Source organism: Beauveria bassiana (assembly GCF_000280675.1).
Source record: "Beauveria bassiana ARSEF 2860 unplaced genomic scaffold BBA_S00024, whole genome shotgun sequence".
Lineage (NCBI taxonomy): Eukaryota > Fungi > Ascomycota > Sordariomycetes > Hypocreales > Cordycipitaceae > Beauveria > Beauveria bassiana.
Genome location: NW_007930859.1, coordinates 305,027 through 327,241, shown reverse-complemented (window position 1 = coordinate 327,241; position 22,215 = coordinate 305,027). Strand labels below are relative to the sequence as shown.

The window sequence follows — 22,215 nt, the reverse complement described above, 5'->3', positions numbered from 1 at the left end:
TACTGATAGTTTGGTAGTCATTGATATGCGACGGTGCTTCTTCCTCTTGGGGGCTATGTAGCTGCTGCATTGAGGGTTGCAACACGACTGGAGTTGTGAAGCTCCGCTTGCAGATTTATTGCCATTTTGCAGCGACGACCCGCAGCCCGAGTTCCGTGATGCCGCCAGTTTCAGTCTTGATCACCGCAGCATGCACTGGTAAAATGGGCTGATTGAAAGACAGCCAGCCCCAGCTTGATATTAACAGTAAATGGCGCACTACCAATGCCTTTGTACAGTTGTGTACTATTGTCATTGAAACAGTCAATGCTAATGGCCGAAATTGTCTCTATATTGAGAGCTAGGTGATTGATGTATAGAGTCTAGACGCCATTGTTTTTGATAGCTTTGGTCATTCTTAATTTATTCTTCTATTAAATTTGTTTTTATTTTATTTTATTACTTCTTTTTTGCTTCTTTTTTGCTTCTTTTCTAGGTCCTATCAAATTTTCCGGCGCAAATAATCCATGTCGGCCCCAAGTATGAATAATAGCACAGCAACAAGCATCAGCAGGCTTAGTCGGACAGGCATGCAGGTAGACGCGGGCGAGAGCAATATTTATACCTCTATAGTATATCCAAGCGTATAATACTCCGCAAGGTATTACAAGTCCTTTCATTCACCGTCGTTATTCAATATGGCCGTCCAGGCTCCTTTTGACACCCCATCTCCTCAGTGGAGCGGACATTCGCTGTCTATTACTGGAGCCATCCAGTCTGGCAAGGGCCGGGCTGCCAAGCTATCTCATCGGCCGTGTGCCCATTTGTTAGTTATGGGCCCTGGGAACGGGTAACGATGGCTCATAATCATGAAGCAGATAACACAGGAGCAGAGATGGCAGCGATCTATTTGGCTTCCGTAGGCGCGCTTCGCACAAAAGGAGCTTTTATCCTCCATTGTTAATGCTTTGATTCTGATTTATAGATCGGAAACTGCGATACCGTGATTCCGAGCTGCACAACCAAGTGCCGACCGTGGCGTCGCGGTGGCGTCTTGGCTTTCCCCTCAAAATCGCAGCCTTTTTTAGCGATTCATATCCCTGCGATTACAGAGACAGGCCGTTGTTCAACGTTTTGTCTTTCTCCACCCCCAGAAAATGATCCCCAGGGGGCTTGTTTTGGGACGGAGTGCCCCGCGTTCCAGGCTAGGATCCCCCGACAGCTTCTGACGGTGCGGAATGTCGGCGGATTCTGTTACCCTTAGACGATAAGCTAGTTAGTTACTGGTCGCGCGCTCGGGAGCAGCTCATCAACGACGAGAGATAGGAAACGAGGGGTAGAGTATGAGGCGGCAATTATAATGAAAGCAATATATTCTCAACATGATTAAAAGGCGTCGTTGCGATGCTCAGACTACTTAATAACGTCTAATGCCTCCTACTCTGAGACTTTTTTTTTTAACTCTGTCTCGTCTGGACTCTGTAGCGAGCAACGAGTCTACTGCACGAAACCCCTCTTGTCCATCATCTCCTGTCACCAATAAACGCTGAAAATATAACTACTGGTAACTGATAAACCGTCCCCGATCGCAACACTACGCAAGCTGCCTTTCACAAAAAAGCCCTCATAACCCAGCCCTTACCCAAGCATAGAAAAAACAAAAGGTACTCCCAGTCTTTTCGCCACCTCCATTCCAACCGAGCAGAAGGCGGCCTCATCCCGCCGTCCACTTTGCCGCAGCAGTCCAATCTCTTTACTCTCCTTCCCATCCTACGCGCTAGTCACCTAGTTACCTCGCCGCATCATAACTCGCAACAAAACCACCCTCTTTCTTCTCTCTGTCCATCTGCCATGAACCTTTATGCAGGCGCGGCAGAAGCTGCCACCACCACCACCACCACCGCAGACATGGACGAGACACAGATTCCCGGCACCGTGCTCCTGGTCGACCTCGAGCACACGGCGGCCACGCAGCACGCGAGCGACAGCCGCGACATTATCCTGGTACCGACGCCGTCGCGGGATCCCAACGACCCTCTCAACTGGTCCGTCGGCCGGAAACGACTACATCTCCTCTGTCTCATGATGTGAGTTTCTCTCCCGGAGCGGTAAGACAAGGGTTCTGCAAAAAAGCGTAAAAATGTCTCATTAATAAAATCTTCTCTTCCGTGTGTCTTGTCTCATAGCTTTGTTTTATTCAACGGCATGGCCCTCTCCGTTGTATACTCTGTCTTGGTACCGCTGTCGACCGCTCTCGGCGTCACTGGTAGGTCCCCGTTCCCCCCCCCCCCAATGGGCTTTGTTGGCTTCATCAAAGCCAACTGCGCTCATGACTAATTCCATTTCTCACCCAATTCTCAACAGTGGGCGACTTAAACGCCGGTACGGGTTACATGTTTCTACTGCTAGGCTGGTCCCTGCTCTTCTGGCAGCCCTTTGCGCTGCAGTACGGCAAGCGCTTCACTTACCTCGCCTCGATGCTAGGCATTGTCGTATGTCGTCACCTCATACGCCTCATTGTTTACTTCCAGAAGACCCGTGAACCTAACCAAGACTCGTTACGCTCTGCCAGGCCATCTCGTTTTGGAGCCCCCACGCCCAGGGCGGCGGGCAGTGGATCGCTCGCAACATTGTCACCGGCTTCGTCGCCTCGCCCATTGAGTCGCTGCCCGAAACCTCCATCACCGACATTTACTTTGCGCACGAGCGCGGCACCTACATGGGCTGGTACGCCTTTATGCTCGCCGGCTCCAACTACCTCGCGCCCGTCCTCTGCGGCTTCATCAGCGACGGGCTCGGCTTCCGCTGGCCCTTTTACATCATGGGTCTCTTTTCCGCCGCCAGCTTCCTCTTTCTCTTCTTCTTCATGGAGGAAACCAACTATTCCCGCGGCAGCGTCGGCATCGTCTATAATACCGCTGAAGAGGAAGCCGCCGCCGCCGCCGCAGTCTCTTCCTCATCACCTGTCAAAAGCGCCGCCGAGATGGAGACAGCAGGGTACGCCGACAATATCAGCGGCGCAGGCAGCATTTACACGCAATATCCCCCCGAAAAGACGTTTGTGCAAAAGCTCGCCCTGTTCAGCGCGGGCCGCAACAACAACAACAACAACAACAACGGTGACAAGAAGAAGCAGCCGTTTCTGATGCATCGGCGCGCGTGGCAGGCGCTGCGCTATCTCTCGTGGCCGACCGTCTTTTACTCGGGCTTTGCCTACGGCACGTACCTCATCTGGTTCAACATCTTCAACGCCACGGCCTCCGTCATCCTCAGCGGCCCGCCGTACCACTTTCAGCCGAGCATCGTCGGCCTCTCGTACCTGTCCTGCATCGTCGGCGTCATCGTCGGCGCCGCCTACACGGGCGTCTTTTCCGACTGGTTCGTCATCCGCATGGCGCGTCGCAACGGCGGCGTGTACGAGCCCGAGCAGCGCCTGTGGCTCTTTTCCGCGACAGCCATTCTTGTTCCAGCCGGTCTCATCCTCTGGGGCGTAGGGGTACGTTGTTTCCTTTTTTCCCTTCCAAGTCCTTGGTCCGATTGTTGCCAACTTCACAAAAGAACACGCAGCTAAACAAGCACAGGCCGCGCACGGCATCCACTGGTTCGGTCTCATCGTCGCCATGGCCATTCTCGCCCTCTGCAGCTGCGTCGGCATCACCCTCGCCATTGCCTACCTCGTCGACTCCTTTCGCGAGATTTCCGGCGACGCGCTCGTCACCCTCATCCTCGTCCGCAACACCATGAGCTTTGCCATTTCCTACGGCATCACGCCCTGGCTTGATGCTCTCGGGCTGCAAAACTGCTTCATCAGCGTCGCCTTTGTCGCGCTCGCCATCTGTAGCATCTTTTTGCCCGTCATCTGGTATGGCAAGAGGCTGAGGGCGGCCAAGCGTGAGAGCTACTGGAGCGAGGTCAAGATGCGCATTGCGTGCAATGCGAATTAATACAGCTATAAGTGTAGAAACAGAGTGTATATATTATTCTGCATTGATCTAATTTCTTCATCCCATAATCCATGTCAAGTAAGGAACCTGCACGTAGCTATATCCCAAGTATTCTTCCAGTCCAAGAGTAAACGCCAAGCAAAGCCTGTGACAAAGTATAATTAGTCGTCCTCCAAGCCGAATTCTGCATCCAAATCAGGATCGTCATCATCTTCCGCAAACCCCTCGTAATCGCCTTGTTGGTGTCCAGTCGCGTCATCTCGACCATCGTCGTCGCCCGCGTCACTATCCTCCGGCGCCTCCTCGTCGTCGTCGCCACCGAGGGTACTACCCGCCAGGCTGGTCTTGCGACTCGTAGCAGCAGATCCAAGCCCGCCAGCATCCGGCACGTCAAAGATGCTTCGAATGGCATCGTAATTGATACGCTTCGACCAGGCCCGATCCTTGGCGACGCTAACGGCGGCCTCGGCAGCTGAGCTCGCCGGACTGGTCTGGCCTTCGCCGATGCGCGCGCGCTTCCTGCGCCGACGCGTTTGCTTGGGCCGCTCCGCTTCGACTTTGCGGCGAAACACTTTTTCTTGGTGTTGACGCAGCCACTCTTTATTCTGGTTGACCCAAATCATTTCCTTGATTTGCGCTTCCTCGGGCGAGAGAAGGCAGTTGCGCACCTCGGGATCGTTGGCGAATTCATCTTCGTCAATCTCGACAGACATGGATATTTCCTTTTGGGGACGTTGTTGAAGAGCCCATGACGAGTGAATGCGCGCGCGTTGTTCGGCATTCGAGTAAGCGAGCGCGTGTTCGTAGGTCAGGGGGTCGTTGAAGATTTCTTCGATTTGGCCCTCGAGATCTTCCTCGTCCTGCTCCCATTCTTCGTTGATGGGAAGCTGTGCCTTTTTCTTCTTTCCCTTGCCAGATGCGGCACCTTCTTCTGCCCCCATTTCCTCGTCGAGAGCGTCGCCGAATTCCGAGGCTAATTTCTGTAAATCCTCGTCTCCTTCGGTTGCTTCTTCTTGAATGGGCACCGAAGGCATGTCTTTGGGAATCTGGGAAGGATGCGGTGGAATAATGAATCCGTCAGCATCGCGTCGAAATTTTAGCTGAGGCGCGCTGGAAAGATCGGCACCAGCATCTGTGCCTCGTCGTGTCCTGACAACGGGTCCAGGTGGTGGCAGAGCGGGCTCATCTTCATCTTGGTTTGTTTGTTCATTTCGCTTTCGTTTTCGCGCCTTTTCTTCTTGCTGTGCTCTGTATTCGTCCGACTTGCGGTAGAAGGAGGGTGGATCGTGTGAACTCTCTAGGAAATCCTGCTTGAGAAAGTCTTCTACCGACATTTGACTCGACTCTGTATGGTTGAATTCCTGTAATCGATTTTGAATGGTGTGGTTTGTAACTTTGACAATGTACACGACTTCACGGACAGTGCGGCGAAAGTTGTGCATACGCGCGGCCATGAGCAGGCAGGCGCCGCAGATGCCTGAGGGGCGTCGTCCCATGACCAACCAATCTCGACTCATGCGTTTGACAAGGCGAACAGCGTCTTCGGCGACTTTGGCCGTCTCTTGGCGGAATTCCATCTTGGTCGCAAATCTCCAGATAAGGTCCTCGGGGTATACCGGAATAAGGCCATCGTTGCCTATTGGCACGACTTCGTTGAGCTTCTTGAAGATTCTGCCGAGCTTGAAGACGTTGAGCTGAACCAAATCGGCCAAATCGATGAGCATGACTTTGCACGGAGGTTCAGCTCGACAGGCTGCATATAGGCAGACGGCAGCCACACTGGCAAGGGTGCGGCCCTGGATGAAGTTGGCACCGGAAGCGAGCTTGAAAACCTGCGTCCCGGCAGCGACGAGACTATCCGAAACGTTGAGCTGCTGGGCATAACCCTGCATCAGGCCACGCGCTTCTCTGATACTTTTTTCTCTGTCCTCAGAGCCACCAACTCGTCGAAAGGCGGGACCCATACTACGGACACCCGCCTGATCGGCACCAATGTAGGAACCCTGGACCATGGCAGCACCCGAGGAAGTCTCGCCGAACTGGACCTCGGCGACAATATTGCTGTCATCAGCGACACGACCACAGGTCTGGCATGTGCCGTCGACGACATTGGGCTTGGGGCAGGCCTTGTTAGGACACTGCTGGCGGGCCGGGGGAGCGACGGTACCCTGCTTGTTGTCGGCGGCCGAGGATTGGCCCTGCTGGGCGGCGGCTGCGGCAGCCTGACGACGCTCTTCGCGCTCGCGCATAGCTCTGACAGGATTCGGTCGCGCGAACTTGGGCTTTGGCGGTTCGCCGCGACCGGCTTTTCGCGACATGACGGACGACATGGCGATGGTGAGTGCTGCGCGAGAGCAGCCCCGGTCGTCAATCTGTCCGATCAGATAGTTATTGTTCCACGAATGATATTAAATAAACAAGTCAAAGGAGATTGTCGCTCGAGTCAAGACGGATAGCATATTAGACGACTTGGCAGCATGGACCACGATGAATAATACGGTTGTCTGGTGAAGAAAATTGTTTCGCTGGTGCACCGGCTCCACCAAGTATGCGGCAAGCGTGGTCGAGTGGGTACCGCAGCCACCTTGGCTGACTCATCCAGCAAAGCGCGGCGTTCGAACCGGCAAGCTGCGGTTTTTTTGCAAGCCAGTTTTACGCCATATGAATAGGTAAAAGAAATCGAGCGTGCTCTGTCTGGGCTAACTATCCTGCGAAAACTTTGACTCTGTTATTTTTTCACTCTGCGGGTAAACTTGGTGGAGACTCGGTAAGCCCTGGCCGTGTGCTCGTACTATGTCTGGCACCGAGGCGTACCCTGTAGACAGAAATTCGCGGTGGCATCTAGCGAATGCGCATGTGCTGATGAACGGGTTGTTATGATGAGTCATTTGGATACGGGGAAGCCCTTTCGGGGATTCTACAGTGCATGTTCAATTGTTCCATTGCCAATGTGCCTCTGAATGTGTTGAGACTTACGATAGTCACTCCAAAGACTAGATATTATTCAAGGACTTGGCATCCGAAAATGATTTGGCTAGAGCAAAAGCCAATTATAATGAAATAGCACCGTATCTTCAGTCTTTCGAAATACTGACCTTTTGCTGGCATAGACATCTCAACACTCAACTCGCCGAGCTTACAGCTGAGCCCCACTGACTAAACCGTGAAAAGCTCACTTCAACTTTTCCACCATCAGGCACACGGCAATGCTGGACCTTCCAAGCGCGTACGACGACTTGGACACATATACAAACGACCTCTGCAACTTCATAGACACTCCTCTTGTGCGCCAAATTACAGGCGGTATTCACGTCAACGATGCCCTGATCTACAACGCCTGGGACAGCTTGCCTACGGAATGGACCGAGTGGTGGTCACGCTGGCCAGACCACCGTCTAGCGCAGCAGCATCTCATTGACAGCATTGGTGACCATGAAATCCTTTCCACCGATGACTTCGGCTCTACCGGCAGCCAAATCCCGCACAGCTGCCCCGAGTCGCTCAGAAATTGGCTCGCACAGCTCAAAGCCCTCGCTTTGACCCGCACACAGCGGCCCGGACCAACAGTCGCCCTCCCGGTAGTCCTGGAAACGCGCATGAAGAGGAAGAAGATTGCAGAAGTAGCTCGCGCTACCAAACTGATTCGTGAAATTTGCGAGTCTCGAGGAATCCGGCGCCTCGTCGACATGGGCTCCGGACAAGGCTACCTGTCCATTAGCCTGGCGTACCTCTTCCCGGAGCTGCAAGTCCTCGCCATTGACGGCAGCGAGTCACAGATAGCTGGCTCGCAAGCATTTGCCGAATCTCTCGGCATTCCTCACAGCCGTTTAACGCACACGGTGCACTGGATCGACGGCTCATCGCTTCTGGCCGACAAGGTCCAAGAGTGGGCGGCGGGTGAAAAGTGCATCTTGGTTGGCTTGCACGCCTGCGGCAACCTATCCGAGCACATGATTCGCTATTTTGCTGCGACTCCCTGCCTGGATGCCCTCGCCGTCGTCGGGTGCTGCTACAACCACATCGTACCGCAGTCGAGCGCCTGTCCAGAGGGGTTTCCGATCAGCGCCGCGCTCCGCGATAGAAACGTCACGCTGAGTGCGACGGCGCTGATGACAGGCTGCCAGTCACCAAACAACTGGCCGCGGGCTGATGGCAATACCCCGTCCGTATTTGGCCGTCGTCGCCTCTACCGCGCGATGCTGGAAAAGGCCCTGTACGACCACGGTATCCATGCTGCCGGTAACGATGGAAGCGAGCGTCCCGCTTGGGGCATTCGCAAGGGCGACATGGCAAGCTTTACAGCATTTGCCCACCGCGCCATGGACTGTCTGCAAGTGGACGCAGCGCAGCGCCCAACCGACGAGCAACTGCAAACGTACGAAGAGAAGTATCGGGACTGGGAGGGCCGTATCGCGATTCTGTGGACATTGAGCGTTCTCTGTTGCAAGGTGGTGGAGAGCGTCATTGCTGTAGACCGCTATCGCTTCTTGATGGAGCGGCAAGGCGTGCAGGACGTCGACGTGGTACCAGTCTTTGACGTCAAGGTGTCGCCGCGGAATCTCATGATTGTAGCGACAAAGGAGTCGACAAAGGAGCCAATACCAAAAGGCTGAGTGTAGACGTAACGGCGTGGGCAAACAGCTGTCTGAGCTGAACTTGAACCAAGCAATGCGAAAAAGATGGCACGCTAGCCGGGATCCGTCTTGGCGAGGATTGTGACGGCGATAATCGCTTGTGCTGCTGCCGATTCAATTGACAGGACGGGTGCGCCGACGTCCAAGGCAGGCATTGAGGCTGGCAGCACAGGGACAGACAATCGCAAGGATAACAAAGCAGTCAAGGTTAGACCCAATGGTGCGGCGTTGGCTGACGGTGTGGTCGCCGTGGCTTTCTAACAAGGTTAGAGCGGAGGACATACTTTCGGATCATACCATGTTCGATAGCAGTGATTGTACCTGTTCCAACCTGTTCTATGAGAAAACTCTGATGGCCGCACTGACACCCAAACGCGTGTTCTCAATTGTTAGAATGAACTTAGCATTTGCACATTAATAATGCATCCGGAGCATCGCACGGCTCGCGTTGCTGTCGTCGTCTACTTTACCGGGTTGACCTAAAGCGGTCGTTCCGCAACGACGGCCCCACCCGGGGTCGAGGCGCGCCGTGTCGAATACTTTGTGCTTGCTCAGCGGAGAGCGCGGTCTGATTACCAATACGGTTATTGCATCCTTTACGCGCAGTAATGCCTTTTTACAGAGTATCCGACAGATCTCGTGAGCATATAGACATTGTTCCAAACCCCGCCTAGGGGATTACAGAGTCCCGGCCCGGCAGGCGCGCATCTCATCGGCCTTGCCAAGTGGGGCGCAGCTGCCCCGCGCTGCCCAAGTATATAAGCCAGCCGACGTCGTCTTGCTCACTGACCAAACGAAACGACCTTTACATGACTTGCTCAGCATCTTACAAACTTCATTACCGTTTTAATATTGTCTAATAGAACCTCATCGAAACTTACACCTCAGCATGTCTCCGTCTTTCAGTCTCTGCGCCGGCCCGGGCACCGACATCTGGAAGAAGCCTCCCGCGACGGATGTCTTCAACGGTGAAGCCCCCCCCCCCCGGCAACTCGTGCAGCTCATTGTCTCAAAAATCTACCGCTAACACAAACACAAACTCACCTCGCAGCGCCTTTTCAGACACACTCTTCGAGCACCGTCGGCAGTTTCCGTGCCGTCAGCCTTACTTTTACCGCCGTCTACACCAAGCGCTACGACCAGGCCGGCCTGCTGCTCCGGCTGACGCACCCCTCGCACCCGTGCAAGTGGGTAAAGACGGGAATCGAACTGTACGAGGGCCTCCCACGGTTATCGACCGTCAGCTGCGATGGCTGGGCGGACTGGAGCGTCGGACCGGCGCCTTGCGCCGAGGACGTGGCGACGGGCGATCGGAGCGTGACAGTGCAGGTGCGCAGCGAGGGCGACGAGAATGGTCGCAGCTGGTGGGTGTACCACGTTGATGGCGAGGTCTCGACGCCGCTCAGGGAGATTTGCTGGATCGCCGATGGACAATATGCGGACTGGACGCTCGATGTGGCGGCTCTGGTGGCGAGGCCAGCCAAGGACGGCAAGGGCGACCTTGAAGCTCATTTTGAGAACTTTACGGTGGAGTGGGCGTGAAAAGACGGCTTACATGGTGATTGTGTACGTAACAAGTCACGTTGAACAATTGAAAATCCGAGGTGGCACTTTGATATTCCTCAAAAAAAAAAAAAAAAAAAAAACCTTGACGAAACGACTTTCGCCAAGGAGGACTGCGCAGCAGCCCTGGTTGTGAAGAAAAGAGAACCTAGCTCTCGTAGCGTAAACTCTCTGCTTTCCACAGTTTTTGCAATTTTTTTCGGTTGTAAGAGTAGCATTCCAAACCATGCAGCTTGTTTCGCCACGTAAAATCTCTCAAACAAAGACAAAGCAAAACATGGTATTGTGTGGACAGTGTCTGGAGCAGCAAAGTGCTGCCAGAGAGACCTGGCGTGAAAATTGGCGCGACTTGTCCAAAGCTGTACAAAACATTATGTAGCTGTTGTTCGTATGCTGGTATCAGAACAAGTCAAGGGTGAGAAATGCACAAGAAAAGCGGTGGTGAATTTTTTTTTTTCGGATTGCAGTCCAGCGCAAAAATTGTCTGAGATTTTTTCTGGTTAATCGGCAAGGGGACAGCGGAGCCAATCTCGGTCCCCCAGTGTTGAGTCGAGCGGCATAACAAGCACATTGATACAACTCCATTGTGACAAAATCAACGGAGCCTCCATCATCAGGAGCCATAAACTACAAAGTTTGGGAGAGCAAATGAAGCAGCAAAGAAGAACATTGCAAAATCAGCTGACAAAAGGGAAAAAAAAAGAGCAGAGGAAATGCAACAGTGGACAGACTGGTCGTTGATGTATCCTCGGCTCTTGAATCCCATCCGTTGAAGCAGAACCCAAAGGCGAAAATCCCAAGAGATGAATCACACAGAAAGACTTGAACTGAATCAGCTCCCTGCTGGAAATGCAACAATCTGACGAGGGAGACCAAGAAAAAACGCCAACACCCGCTGTGAATTCCACAATCATAACTGTGAACTTTTTTTTTTTTTCATCGAGTTGATTTTTACATGCAACGGCTTCAAGGCAGTCAATTTCTCTTCGTCAACTTGAGCCGTGAAAATGGACTAGATGAGACGGAAACCTAGACAGACGCACACGCACAACCGTAGATTCTTTCAGACAGTCCTTGGCGAGCGAACGTGGTTCACGTCAATGACATCGTCAAGATGGTTGCACATGGCGACGAAGAGGTCGAAAAACAGCTTGGTGCCGCCGACCTCCATCTCAGCCTGCATCGTGCCGCTGCGCTTAAACGTCTTGTGGCAGCGGATAATCAGAGCGAGGTAGTGGGCGCGCAGGCGGCTGTCCGAGTCGGGCGTGTGGGCGTAGGCATACTGGGCCGAGCGAAGGATGGTGGCGACGTCAATACCGGCCTGTAGGCCCTGCTTGCGGAGGGCCAGGCGCTTAAGCTCTTCGAGGCCGTAGCGCTCAGCGGCGCAGTAGACGACAGTGTCACGCAGCACATCGGCGCCCACACTGTCAAGGTAGACGGCGGCGTCGGTACAAGCCCGACCACCGGTTTCGTTGGGGTTGGGAGAGGCCGAGGGAGTTCGCAGACCGGTGTTCGCGGCAGCGGCAGCGCGGTCCTCGAGCTCCCACGTGTTGCGGTGGCGGCCGTGGACCAACCGCGGGTAGTAGTCGCCCTTGTACAGGTACTCGAGCACGGCGGAGAAGACCTCAGGCTCCTCTTCGGGGAGCGCGATTCTCCGGCTCTGCGCATCGGGGAAGGCGGAGCGGCAGGCGACGTCGAAAAACGGCGACTGGCGCAGCACATCCTCGTGCGCCGCAAAGAGCCGGCCCTCGCGGCCCACAGTCAGGGTGACAATGGGCGACGGCGGAGCCGGCTGCTGCTGCTGCTGCGTGGGATGAAACAGCAGCGCATCGTTTTCGGTGAGCGACCTTTGCAGTTTCGAAAGCTTCATGGGATCCCGGACGGAGCCCGACTTTTTGACACGCGCAGACTTGTCCACGCGCACAGCGTCGTTGTGACGGAACGAGCGCTTGAACATGGCTGCGGTGATTGACGAAATCGGGGGGTTTAGATGGAAGAAAAAGAATGGCTCGGTCGGGGATGAGACGAGGAAGAGTCGACAGCGGGCGAGATACTATGACAAGTTCACGCACACGGTAGGGCTTCTCTGATGATTGTCTAGAGAGCGACGAAAAGAGCGAGAGAGGGTGAGGGGTGGTAAAGAGAGGAATGACGCACAAAGGGGGTTGACTGGTGGGCCCGGGCGAGAAGAATATCTTCTTAATAAAAAGATGACAGACTCCGCGAGATTATTTGCGACCCGTACTTTGGTTGTGAGTGAAGAAGAAGACGCGAGAAAACGGTTGAGGGGCAGCGTGCACTTTTATGAAGCATAAGACGCCACGCCTCAGCCACGCCAATTAGCGATCGGCTGGTGGAGTCAGCGTGCCTGACGGGCGGATCTGAGTGGCTCCAAGCGCTGGAGCGGGCCGCTACAGACATCTTTGAAGGGGAGGTGTTAGGCGAGAACAGCGCTCGGAGTGGCGTTGTCTGGGGTAAGCCCACTGTATTTTGTACCTAATCGGGCGCTGGGCCCTACATGCATTCCAGGAACAAGTCCTTAATAATAAGCTTCCTGTTTGGCTTGATGAAAAAAAAAAAAATCCAATGCCATTGATTGGGGGAATAATATCATGCTGCTTTTAACAGCAGTTCTATTCTCAATTGGAAACATTTACAACGTCTAATCACCCATAGGTACGTGGCACTCTTCGTAAGCCAACACGTGATCCAGCGCCCAGGACCCAAAGCCTCCATTGGTATATGCAAACGCCGATAATTATGCACACCCTTCTATCAATCGAAGCATCCACCATGGCCAAACATTACCAGACGTGCCCCTTGGCCTGCTTGATGCCAATGACATTGATGTTGCGCCACATAAGCACCCCGACAAATCCAAGCGCCCAAACGGCCGTGGCAGTAGCCAGCAATCGCAAGAACGCATCGCTGTACGCATGCTGAATAGCGTCTCGGGTAGGCGTGCCAACCGGGTACGATATCTGCACTGCGAGGTCGCCATAAATCAGGGGAAAATTGGGCAGCTCTTCTTCGGGCAGATACTGAAGAAGCTTGTTGGGAAAAGTGTTTTGCCAAATGGCAGACGCCACCGTGAAGCCAACAGCGCCGCCCACGTTGCTAAACATGCCCAGCACGGCAATGCAGACGGCGACATACTGATGAGCACCAGCAGCCAGCATGGCAATCTCGTCGCACACAATGATGGTGCCTGCAGCGATACCGATGAAGAAGAGACACATGACGAGGTAGCCGATGGAGCTGTCTGCACTGCGAAAGTGCATCAGCAGTCCGATGCCGAACGCGCTGAGCGGCACACCGACGAAAAGGGTCGCAGGCTTGAACTTGCCCGTCTTGTGGATCAATACGCCTGCGGCAACGCTAAAAATGACGGTCGTGACCGAGTAGGTTTGCATGACATAGGTCGAGTTGTCGACGCTGAGATTTTTGACCACCTGCAAGTATGATTGAAAATAGGCGCTCCATATCGAGTAGCTGATGAAGAGTGTCGCCGATAGGATGCATGCGCCGAAAACGGTCCGGTCCAGAAGCAGCGAGTACGGGATAAAGGTAATGTGCGCGAAGAATTTCTCCCAGATGACGAAGCCGACAATGAGACAGAAACCAATGATTAGCATGCTGAGGACCAGAGGCGAGGTCCAACCCCGTGCCTGCAGCGTGTAGAGATTAAACGGCAGGAGAAAGAGAGCGACGCCGGCCGAGAGAAGAATGAGACCAACGGCATCAAATTCGCGACAGTAGTGCAGAAAGGACTGCAGCGGCGTCCGGTCGTTTTCGGATTTCGTGACGAGGCCCAGCTTCTTGGCCTTGAGAAAGTTGCTGACCAAGATCCCATACAACGGCAGCGTGATGCAAGGAACCATGATGGTAAACATGCCAAACGCCCATCGCCAACCTGGTCCCTTGAGGAATCCCGACGCAATGGGGCCCGCCAAGAAACCGGTGAACAGGCTGGGCGTGCTGACGAGGGCTTGCATGAGACCTCGGTTCTGCAGCGTCGACGTATCCGCGACAAACACCGACAAGCTGTACTGGATGCCTTGGTTGCCGACCGTCTGAAAGACTTGCGCGGCGGCGTACGCCTCCACGTTGTTGCACGCGGCCATCATTATCAATCCGATCGTGGCCAGCACGATGCAGAACAGGTATCCCTGCGGACGGCCAAACACGTCGAGAATCTTGGCCAGCGTCAGATTTGTGACGCCGCCGATGACGCTGCTCAGAATCGCGACGGTCGGTGTAAGCGAATGCAGCGCAAAGGCCGACGTGACATAGGGCGTCAGCGCTGCCGTCGTGTTGCCTAGCATGCCCTCGACGCAATACGTCAGCCAGATGAAGACATAGGCGATGATGAGAGTTTTTTTGTTCCAGGCCATGGTCGTGGCCTCGATGTTCTTGACACCCGCTTGGACGATCTCTTCGCCGCCGACGGCGCCACTGCCGCTGCCGCTGCCGCTGGCTTCAATGTCGGCCGCCTCATCGCCGCTGTCGCTGGCGGCATCGACGCGGATCTTGGCGTCTTCTGCGTCTTTGGCCATGGTGGCGATCGGTTATTAGAAAGCCAGCGGAAATGTGGAAGGAAAAGAAAAATGGGTGCTACAGGGAGGTGAGGGAACGCATCGAGACGGCGAGGCTGGGCATGGTGTCGTTTATTAAGAACCCCTACCGAGTGGACTGAGAAGGTTTTCCCTCTCACCACGGGCGCAGACGTTCAACAAAGACACAAGGGGTAAGCTCCGAATGCAGATTGCAGACGTGCAGAGTGCAGAGGGTGGAGTAATGTCTTGTGCTATTCCGGAAAAACTTGCTCATTTTTCTGCAAGCCTCATTTCTGAAGCTGTGTCTACCTCTATGGAGTATCCATGGTATCCATGGGGGGTGTGAATGGGGGTGTCATTGAAACTTGCTCACTCACCTTCACCGTGCTTTGCGGCGGCCGCGCTAGCCTATTTAAAGCCGAAAACCAGGCTGGGGCTGATTTTATAACTATTGAGTTAGTTATTCTACGGAGCCATGACCAGACGACACACCCCTTTGACCTTTGTCACTTGTACGACACTCGTTTCTCAGCTCTGTGGCGGGGTCTTGAGTCCGTTTCATTTCAAATGGAGACGTGCTTCTGTTCCCCTCGCAGCTACTGTGGACAAAGATGGGATATATTTTCTCAATCTAGCGCCTGCCGCAAATTGTCGGTTACAGGCCAAACTCTGCGACTTACACGAGAAGCCATGAAATGGCTTCCTCGGTCGTTTCTCTAAACGCTATCACGCTAACAAAGAGCTCTATGCTATTACCGACCGTGCGAAATTACCAAGGCGACACATCGACAACCTTGGCATACTTGTTAAATTCTTGATCCGCCTTGAAGAACTCGAGCTCCTCGGGAAACGTCCCGAGGACCAGTTCCACCGCGCCGTCCTTCTTCATGGGCGAAATGATAAGGAAGCGGAACCGCCCGTGGGCGCGCACCAGCTGCGGGCGCATCATCTCGGGCAACCCATTATTTCCAAAAAGTTTGCCACCGAAATCAATCTCGCTCATCTGGAACAGAATGAGGTTGGAAATCATGGCGTGCAAGTGGTCGAGACCCATATTCGCCGTTGAGAAGCGCGTGTGATCGGGCAGCGACTGCAACAACGTAAACGCATCATGCACCAGTGATGGAGTGATGCGCGCCGCCGTGTCACGGAGCACCTGAGAGATGCGACCGAGGCTCGTGTCCGGTGCACACAATTCTTCCGCCGATAGCACCGAGCGGCTCATGACGAGCATGCTGCCCATGTAAGTGGCGGGCAGCAGCGACGAAAAGTGCGCCCGACCATCCGTAGGTGATTCCAAGATGGAGAGGCTGTCTTCCTCCGAAACGCCTTCTCCCGTCGCCCTTGCAACGTGGCGTCTGGCGCGAATCGCGGATCTCCAGAAAAAGGCCTGCACAATGTCGCTTACCGAAGCCGTGGATCCCTTGGTTTCGGGGTCAGCCAGCACTTGCTTCTTGAGCTTGCGGATATTCTCTGCCGAAATCTCCACGACAGTCGTGTTCAGGCAGCGCTCAGCGCGGGGAAGCGGCCACACCGAATGTAGCTTGTACTTGGGTGCCGGCGGCAGGTCCGCCGCCGTCGGGATGTACTTGGTGGGCGCATAGTCCTCTGCGGGCTGGAAGGGAAGGAAGCCCCATGTACCGGGGTCGACCTCTTCGGGAGACTTTGTCCAGCCTTCTTGCTCGTGGATAATCTCGGGAAGACTGTGGTTGAAGCTGTCCACGTCGAGCCAGGAACACGTCGCCGTAGCGTCGCCCTGCAGGAAGCGGCAATTTTCCGCCCAGGCCTTGAGCGCAATCATGACTCCCATGCCGTCCAGGCAGCAGTGGTTCATGTCCACGGCGAGGAGGCAACCGCCCTTGACAAAGTTGGCCTGCGCAACGACAATGTCGGTTGGCAACGCGGGAAAGGTGTCTTGCTGCAGGATGATCTCGTCGCGGAACAGCGACGGCATAAACTCCTTTTCGCGCAGCTCAGAAAACGTGGGCAGCGTATCGGAGCAATCTTTGAAGATGAGTCTATTGTGCGCCGACGAGGCCATGTGCGCCGGAGGAACCGACACGCATAGGTCGCCCTTGGTGTAGCCAATCTCGTACTCGGAGCAGGGCACCATCTTTCCACCCAGCGCCGGAATCAGATCCATGGTGCGATCCAAGCCCTTGGACAAGGTAGCGAACGCTTGCTGAAAATCGACGCCCTCAGCTAAAGGAAAGTAAAAGACGAGTCCCATGTAGTGGTTGGGGTTGACATAGTCCATGGGATTGAGCTTGAACGACTGGCGCGCTTGGTGCTTTGCCATGAGCCGCTGCAGCTCCCCCATTTTGCTGTTACCGGCATCAGCGCTATGCGCCTTGGTCTCCTTGGCAAGATCGAGCAGAACCGACGAGAAACCGCTTAGTGTGGGATTCGCGTACAGCTGACGCGCACTCAGACGATCAGCCAGACCAGTCACGATCCGAAGCGTCTTGATGGCGGCAAAGACGGCGAGTGAGTCGAAGCCGAGCTCAAAAAGATTTGCGTCGAGTGGGACGTCCCGCACCTCGGCCAAGTACGAGGCAAAGAGCTCGCGAACATCATGCTGAATCGACTCCAAAGAGCTCAGATCCACGTCAAACACGGGAACATCGCTGTTGCGGGAGCTGTAGAAGCGCTCGATGTAGTCCTCATACACTTTAAGCGTCGCCGGCCTCTTGACGGTGCCCTTGTCCGTTCGGATGAAGGGCTTGTCGGCCTCGGCAAAGGCGATAAAGTCACGCAATAGCTGGTTCTTGTGGCGCATCTGCACATTTGCCTCTTGAACCGTATCCCAGATGCTGTCGAGAATGGCCTCGGTCTTGCCGTTGGGATCTTTGAGCTCAATCAGAAGCGCAGCTTGCGGTTTACCTGTGCCAATTACCAGACAGCCATTGATGGCGGGGTGCGTCGAGATGAACGCCTCAGTCTGCAGCGGCGAGATCTTGTAGCCGTTGGACAGAACTACCAGGTCGTCGTTGCGGCCTTTGAACGCCCACAGGTACGGCTTCGTCGGATGCTGCATGTACAGGTCCTTGAAGTTGATGGACTGCTCCTTGGGAAAGGTGTGGTAGATGCCCTGGAACAGCGACGCGTGCTGCTCGTCGCGATGGATCCAGTGCTCGTAGGTGTCCTCGTCGAGCTGCTTGAACTCGAACCCCGAGTACGGGTGGAAGGCGAACCAGAACCAGTCCTCACGCGGTGGCACCAGGTTGCCGATGAATAGACCTTCGGTGGTGCCTGTCAGGTTGAGCACGCGAATGACCTTGTTCGTCTTGCCGGCGCTGACGGGGCTGACGGGCCCGCCGGAGGCGCAGATGAACTTTGACGGGGCCAGCTTGGCGAGCACGTCGGGTGTCTCACCAACCTCGTCGGTCAGAGACGGCACCATGCTCCAGATGTCGATGCGGGCCTGCTCCGCGAGCGCCTCGACGAGGGTGACGTTGGGCAGCACGTTGACGGGGCCCATGATGCAATGCAGGTCAAAGAGGGCAGGCAGCAGGACGTTCATGATGATGCCGGCGCCGTGGCTCATGGGGAAGGACGAGTAGACGCGGTCGTGTGCCACCCAGTCGGTCGTCCAGGGCAGCAGACCATGGTCGCCGTCAACGCGCGGGAGCAGCCGTATTGCGTCCATGGTGCCGATGAGGCCGTTGGACCAGGGGATGGGCTTGGGCACGCCGGTACTGCCAGAGGTGTGCAGGAAGCAGAAGGGGTCGGTGGTGGCTTCGGCAAAGGTCTTGGTGTAGGGATAGGGAGAGGTGCCGGCGGCGTCGAGGAGGTCGTCGAGGGTGGGGAGCTCGAGGATGGTCATGGGACGCTCGCGAAGAACCTCTTGGATGAGGGGAACCATGGGGGCGTCGCCGGCCTTGGCCCAGATGTTACACTTGAGGGTTTCGAGAACAGCGAGGGCGCCCTGAGTGCTGTTTTTGGGCGAGAGGAAGAGGGCCTGGAGTTGTCAGCAACTGACCGAGTAGGTAAGTGGGGATGTGACTTACAGCATAGCCTACTTTGACGCAGGCATATGTCAATAGAATATGTCGGAGATCGTCTGCCCAAGTTAGCATTGCTACAGCATCGACAGTCAGGAAAACTTACGAGGTCCGATGTATCCAATGGGCTGAATGACAGTCTGTTTGCCCACTTTGCTCTGCAGCCACCATGCCGTCTTATCAATGGCCTGTGCAAACTGTCTTGCGGAAATTTCCCGAAACTCGAGCACATTCTTGACCATTGTCGACAGCGAAAACAGAATCTGCTCCGGATACGAAGCGGCCCTCTCATCAATAATCTGAGGCAGCAATCGTCGTCCATAGTCAGGCGCCTGGTTCGATTCCTTGGAAACCACAAGCTCACTCTCGGAAACGTCGCCGCGTGTGGGCGTGGTGCAGCCGCTGATGCCGAGGCCGATGCGCGGCGAGGTGTTGCCGGTGCTGCTGCGGCCGGCGTCGGATAGTCGACTGGAGGAGGATGAGGATGAGGTGGCGGACGAAGGACTAAACTTTTTGGCGGGCATAAACGTAGCCCATGACTCGGTCATGGTGGTGGGTGGTGAGTTGGCGTCGCGGGGTTTCTCGCGGAAGTAGGATGGGCGGCCGTGCTCAAAGACGACCTCGAGTCGGGCGTCCTTTTCGAATTCGCCCTTGGGGGCGCTGATCCACTGGCCGTCAGCGAGCAGGGCGACACTGCAGTGCCAGGGTGTTGTGAAGCCCGTCTTGGTGTCGAGCAGACTAATGGAGACTTTGTGCTCGCCAAGGGACTCGTGGATGGAGAGGCGAAGATGGCGTGGAAAGGCCTTTTTTACAGCGCCAGCAAAAGCCTGTTCTCGTCAGAGGTTGTTATATGTTGTATTCTTACTACACTCACATAGCCGCGCTTGAGCATCTGTTTGGCGAGATACTTTACGTCGCGCTTGTAGGCGCGGTTGGTGCGATCCTTGTCCGGGGGAAAGATGTGCTTGAGATCGGACTCGAGGAAGCGACGGTAGCCTAAGTAGGTAAGCTTGGTGTCGGGGTTGTCGACGATTTCCTTGTCAATGTCAAGGTCATCGCGGCCGTGGACATTGAGGAGGATACGGCGCATGTTTGTGCAGTTTGCGACGTAAGTGATTTCACGCAGCTTGTCGGGCAGGTCGCAATCGACCAGGTCACGAATACGCGCAAAAGAAATGTAGTTGAAACCCTTTTCGTGGGCCATTCTCCGGAGGCCCTCACCATACTGCCAAGTTTCGCGGTCCGAGATGGACAGAAGATCTATGAGTAAGGTTAGCAAAGTGTGTGTCGGGCGAGAACAAGTTCGTGTTAGCGCACCGTTGTAAGTCATGCCGTCAGAGATGATGGTGACGCGGGCGCCGGGCGGATATACTTCGCGGATGCGTCGGCACATTGTGTTGAGGCGCTCAAGAGCAAGCTCCTCGGCCTTGTCGGGCAACGATCCGAGGACCTTGTACTCTTTGTTGGCCGACTTGAAGGGAAACGAGGGCAGACATGCCTGGACCTCTTGGCCAGCGGCGACAAAGGCGTCGATGGTGGCCAGGAAGGAGGGCGTGCCGGCGACGATGCGCTGTGCCGAGTCATCAAACTTGTTGAGAGCGCACTGTGTGATGATGTCGAGAATCGACTGCGATACACTCTTTTGCGTCGCCATTGTTTTGAGGGGACTGCAATAGCAGCTGTGATGGGGGTGGGTGAAGAGGTGGGAAGAAACAAGAAGGATAAAGACGAGACGAGACAAATGGTGCTTTCTCTAGCTCATATGCCTAGGGTTTGACAAGAACGGTAAAGGTCAAGAAGCTTAAAGGGTTATATGCTTTCGAGAAGGAAAGGAAAAAAGAAGAAAAGTAGACGGTAGCTTCAAACTTAAATAAATATAAACAGCTTGAGCCTAGACGAGGCGTGGCCGGTTGACCCGAGTAACTCGGCAAGCCACAGAAATGTGAATATAATGAATGAGAAAAAAGTACAGGTGGAAGAATTAGACGAATTTTGCGCAAGTCGGGGCAAAGCTGCGCCGGTAGACAAGAAAAAGGGCCAAGTGATGCAAAAGTCTGGGTCCTGGCATGATGCATCATCGTGTGGCTTGACGTACGGGAGGGAGGGGGAGTCTACAGGTAGTTATTCTGTACCAGCTTCTGGAAAATCCACACTCGGGATTTCAATACTCACGAGCACATGGCAAGGGGGCGTGTGAGAATCAAGTTACATATTTTAAAGATCCAGAAACATGCAAAGTAGAGAAAAAAAAAAAAAGTGCGCGTGTGGGTTGGTTATCGCGCTGTTTTTTCCGAGCACGTTTGAGTCAGATTACGACACACCCAGGGGCGGCCCTAGTTTTTTTCGCTCCAATCCAAGTTTTCAGTGGTTAATTTTATATTAATCTTTGTAATAAATGATTTTTTCCGCCGGCGGGATTGTACATGACGGATAAAAGTCAAACAGCTCTTCACGAGCGGGACTGATCATGAGGGTAGGGGGGGGGGGGCGGGGGTCGGTTTGGTCGAGAGCCTCGTCAGCCCGGGGGGGCCACAACAAAACACATGATTCTCGTTGCCAGCAGCCCAACGTAGTACGGGGCGTTACGTAGACCAAGTTCGCCACCACTTGCGGTACAGAAAGCAGAGACAGAGAGGTCTGTGGGGGAGGGGGGGAAAAAAAGAAGGGATGGAACTTTTGGGTCGGGCGTTACTGTGAATGGCATTTTTTGAGGCAGACTTGAAGCATAAAAGCTGAAGATGTCGTGGAGGAGTGAGGCTGCAGAATATGAGTGGAGTCAAACATGTGGGATCAAGTACGGAGCGAAGTACTGGGTCGGTCGTCAAGTAACAGTGTAGGCTTTGCGGTTTGCTGTTCGGGTATTCTTCTCATTGGGGTATAATATGAGATAGTATGCTATTCCCATATATTACTCGATACTACCTATATTGATGTCTTTCTGCCCCCATTACCTTTTTCAACCCCTTGCAAGCACGTACCTATTATTATTAACCCCCCCCCTCCCCGGTGTAAGCCGCGGCAGGGTAATATATTCTTGACGGCCCGACGGGGCATACGCGCGCAGTCTATACCGCCCCATTACGCAAGGGAAAGAGCTGAATGAATGCCAGCAAGGGTTCGTCACTGTGTGCCTGTCTCGCCGATATTTTATTTTAGGTTCCGATAGCCTTGCGATGAGCATAGCTCTCGCTTACCAGGATGCCACCCCCCCCCCCCCCCTCCTTCCTTCCCGGCGAATTAACCCCAGAAATGTCAGATGCCGGCGACCGTGGGAATGCAGGCTGCCTGTCACTCAAAATGCAAAGCAAAAGTTATTTTTTTTTTTTTCGGCTGATGTCCGTGGGACCACTCTATGATGGTCCCCAAACCTTTTTGTTCCTCTTGTCGACTCTATCGGTTTCATAAACTCCATCTTGCAACGCGTGGTCGTTATTGTTGAATATGTCTCAAACATGCTCACGCTAGACGGACCAGGCCGGAGTTAGCGCAAAAGCCCTCGTCAAATTCGTCAAGATCCCCGCCCCCCCCCCACCAC

The 22,215-nt window shown here is 54.5% G+C and overlaps 7 protein-coding genes across 7 annotated transcripts; 3 read left to right on the top strand and 4 right to left on the bottom strand.

Moving 5' to 3' along the window:
• Positions 1 to 1,830: 1,830 nt before the first annotated feature.
• BBA_07385 (MFS transporter) lies at positions 1,831 to 3,923 on the top strand (the record flags this gene model as incomplete). The annotated part of the gene is made up of 5 exons (XM_008602482.1): positions 1,831 to 2,066; positions 2,166 to 2,245; positions 2,344 to 2,471; positions 2,552 to 3,475; positions 3,561 to 3,923. 5 exons carry the CDS (start codon positions 1,831 to 1,833, stop codon positions 3,921 to 3,923), a joined length of 1,731 nt encoding a protein of 576 aa, XP_008600704.1.
• A 161-nt stretch (positions 3,924 to 4,084) lies between these two features.
• BBA_07384 (Brf1-like TBP-binding domain-containing protein) lies at positions 4,085 to 6,253 on the bottom strand (the record flags this gene model as incomplete). Its single annotated transcript, XM_008602481.1, has 1 exon — positions 4,085 to 6,253. The coding sequence occupies one exon, from the start codon at positions 6,251 to 6,253 to the stop codon at positions 4,085 to 4,087; it is 2,169 nt and encodes a 722-aa protein (XP_008600703.1).
• An 876-nt stretch (positions 6,254 to 7,129) lies between these two features.
• BBA_07383 (uncharacterized protein) lies at positions 7,130 to 8,536 on the top strand (the record flags this gene model as incomplete). The annotated part of the gene is made up of 1 exon (XM_008602480.1): positions 7,130 to 8,536. The coding sequence occupies one exon, from the start codon at positions 7,130 to 7,132 to the stop codon at positions 8,534 to 8,536; it is 1,407 nt and encodes a 468-aa protein (XP_008600702.1).
• Positions 8,537 to 9,446: 910 nt separating this feature from the next.
• On the top strand, positions 9,447 to 10,099 carry BBA_07382 (hypothetical protein AN7484; the record flags this gene model as incomplete). The annotated part of the gene is made up of 2 exons (XM_008602479.1): positions 9,447 to 9,525; positions 9,609 to 10,099. 2 exons carry the CDS (start codon positions 9,447 to 9,449, stop codon positions 10,097 to 10,099), a joined length of 570 nt encoding a protein of 189 aa, XP_008600701.1.
• Positions 10,100 to 11,183: 1,084 nt separating this feature from the next.
• Positions 11,184 to 12,077, bottom strand: BBA_07381 (BTB/POZ domain containing protein; the record flags this gene model as incomplete). Its single annotated transcript, XM_008602478.1, has 1 exon — positions 11,184 to 12,077. The coding sequence occupies one exon, from the start codon at positions 12,075 to 12,077 to the stop codon at positions 11,184 to 11,186; it is 894 nt and encodes a 297-aa protein (XP_008600700.1).
• Positions 12,078 to 12,924: 847 nt separating this feature from the next.
• Positions 12,925 to 14,676, bottom strand: BBA_07380 (siderophore iron transporter mirB; the record flags this gene model as incomplete). Its single annotated transcript, XM_008602477.1, has 1 exon — positions 12,925 to 14,676. The coding sequence occupies one exon, from the start codon at positions 14,674 to 14,676 to the stop codon at positions 12,925 to 12,927; it is 1,752 nt and encodes a 583-aa protein (XP_008600699.1).
• Positions 14,677 to 15,445: 769 nt separating this feature from the next.
• On the bottom strand, positions 15,446 to 20,334 carry BBA_07379 (transferase family protein; the record flags this gene model as incomplete). Its single annotated transcript, XM_008602476.1, has 5 exons — positions 15,446 to 18,637; positions 18,687 to 18,739; positions 18,787 to 19,507; positions 19,555 to 19,940; positions 19,998 to 20,334. 5 exons carry the CDS (start codon positions 20,332 to 20,334, stop codon positions 15,446 to 15,448), a joined length of 4,689 nt encoding a protein of 1,562 aa, XP_008600698.1.
• Between the last annotated feature and the right edge of the window lie 1,881 nt (positions 20,335 to 22,215).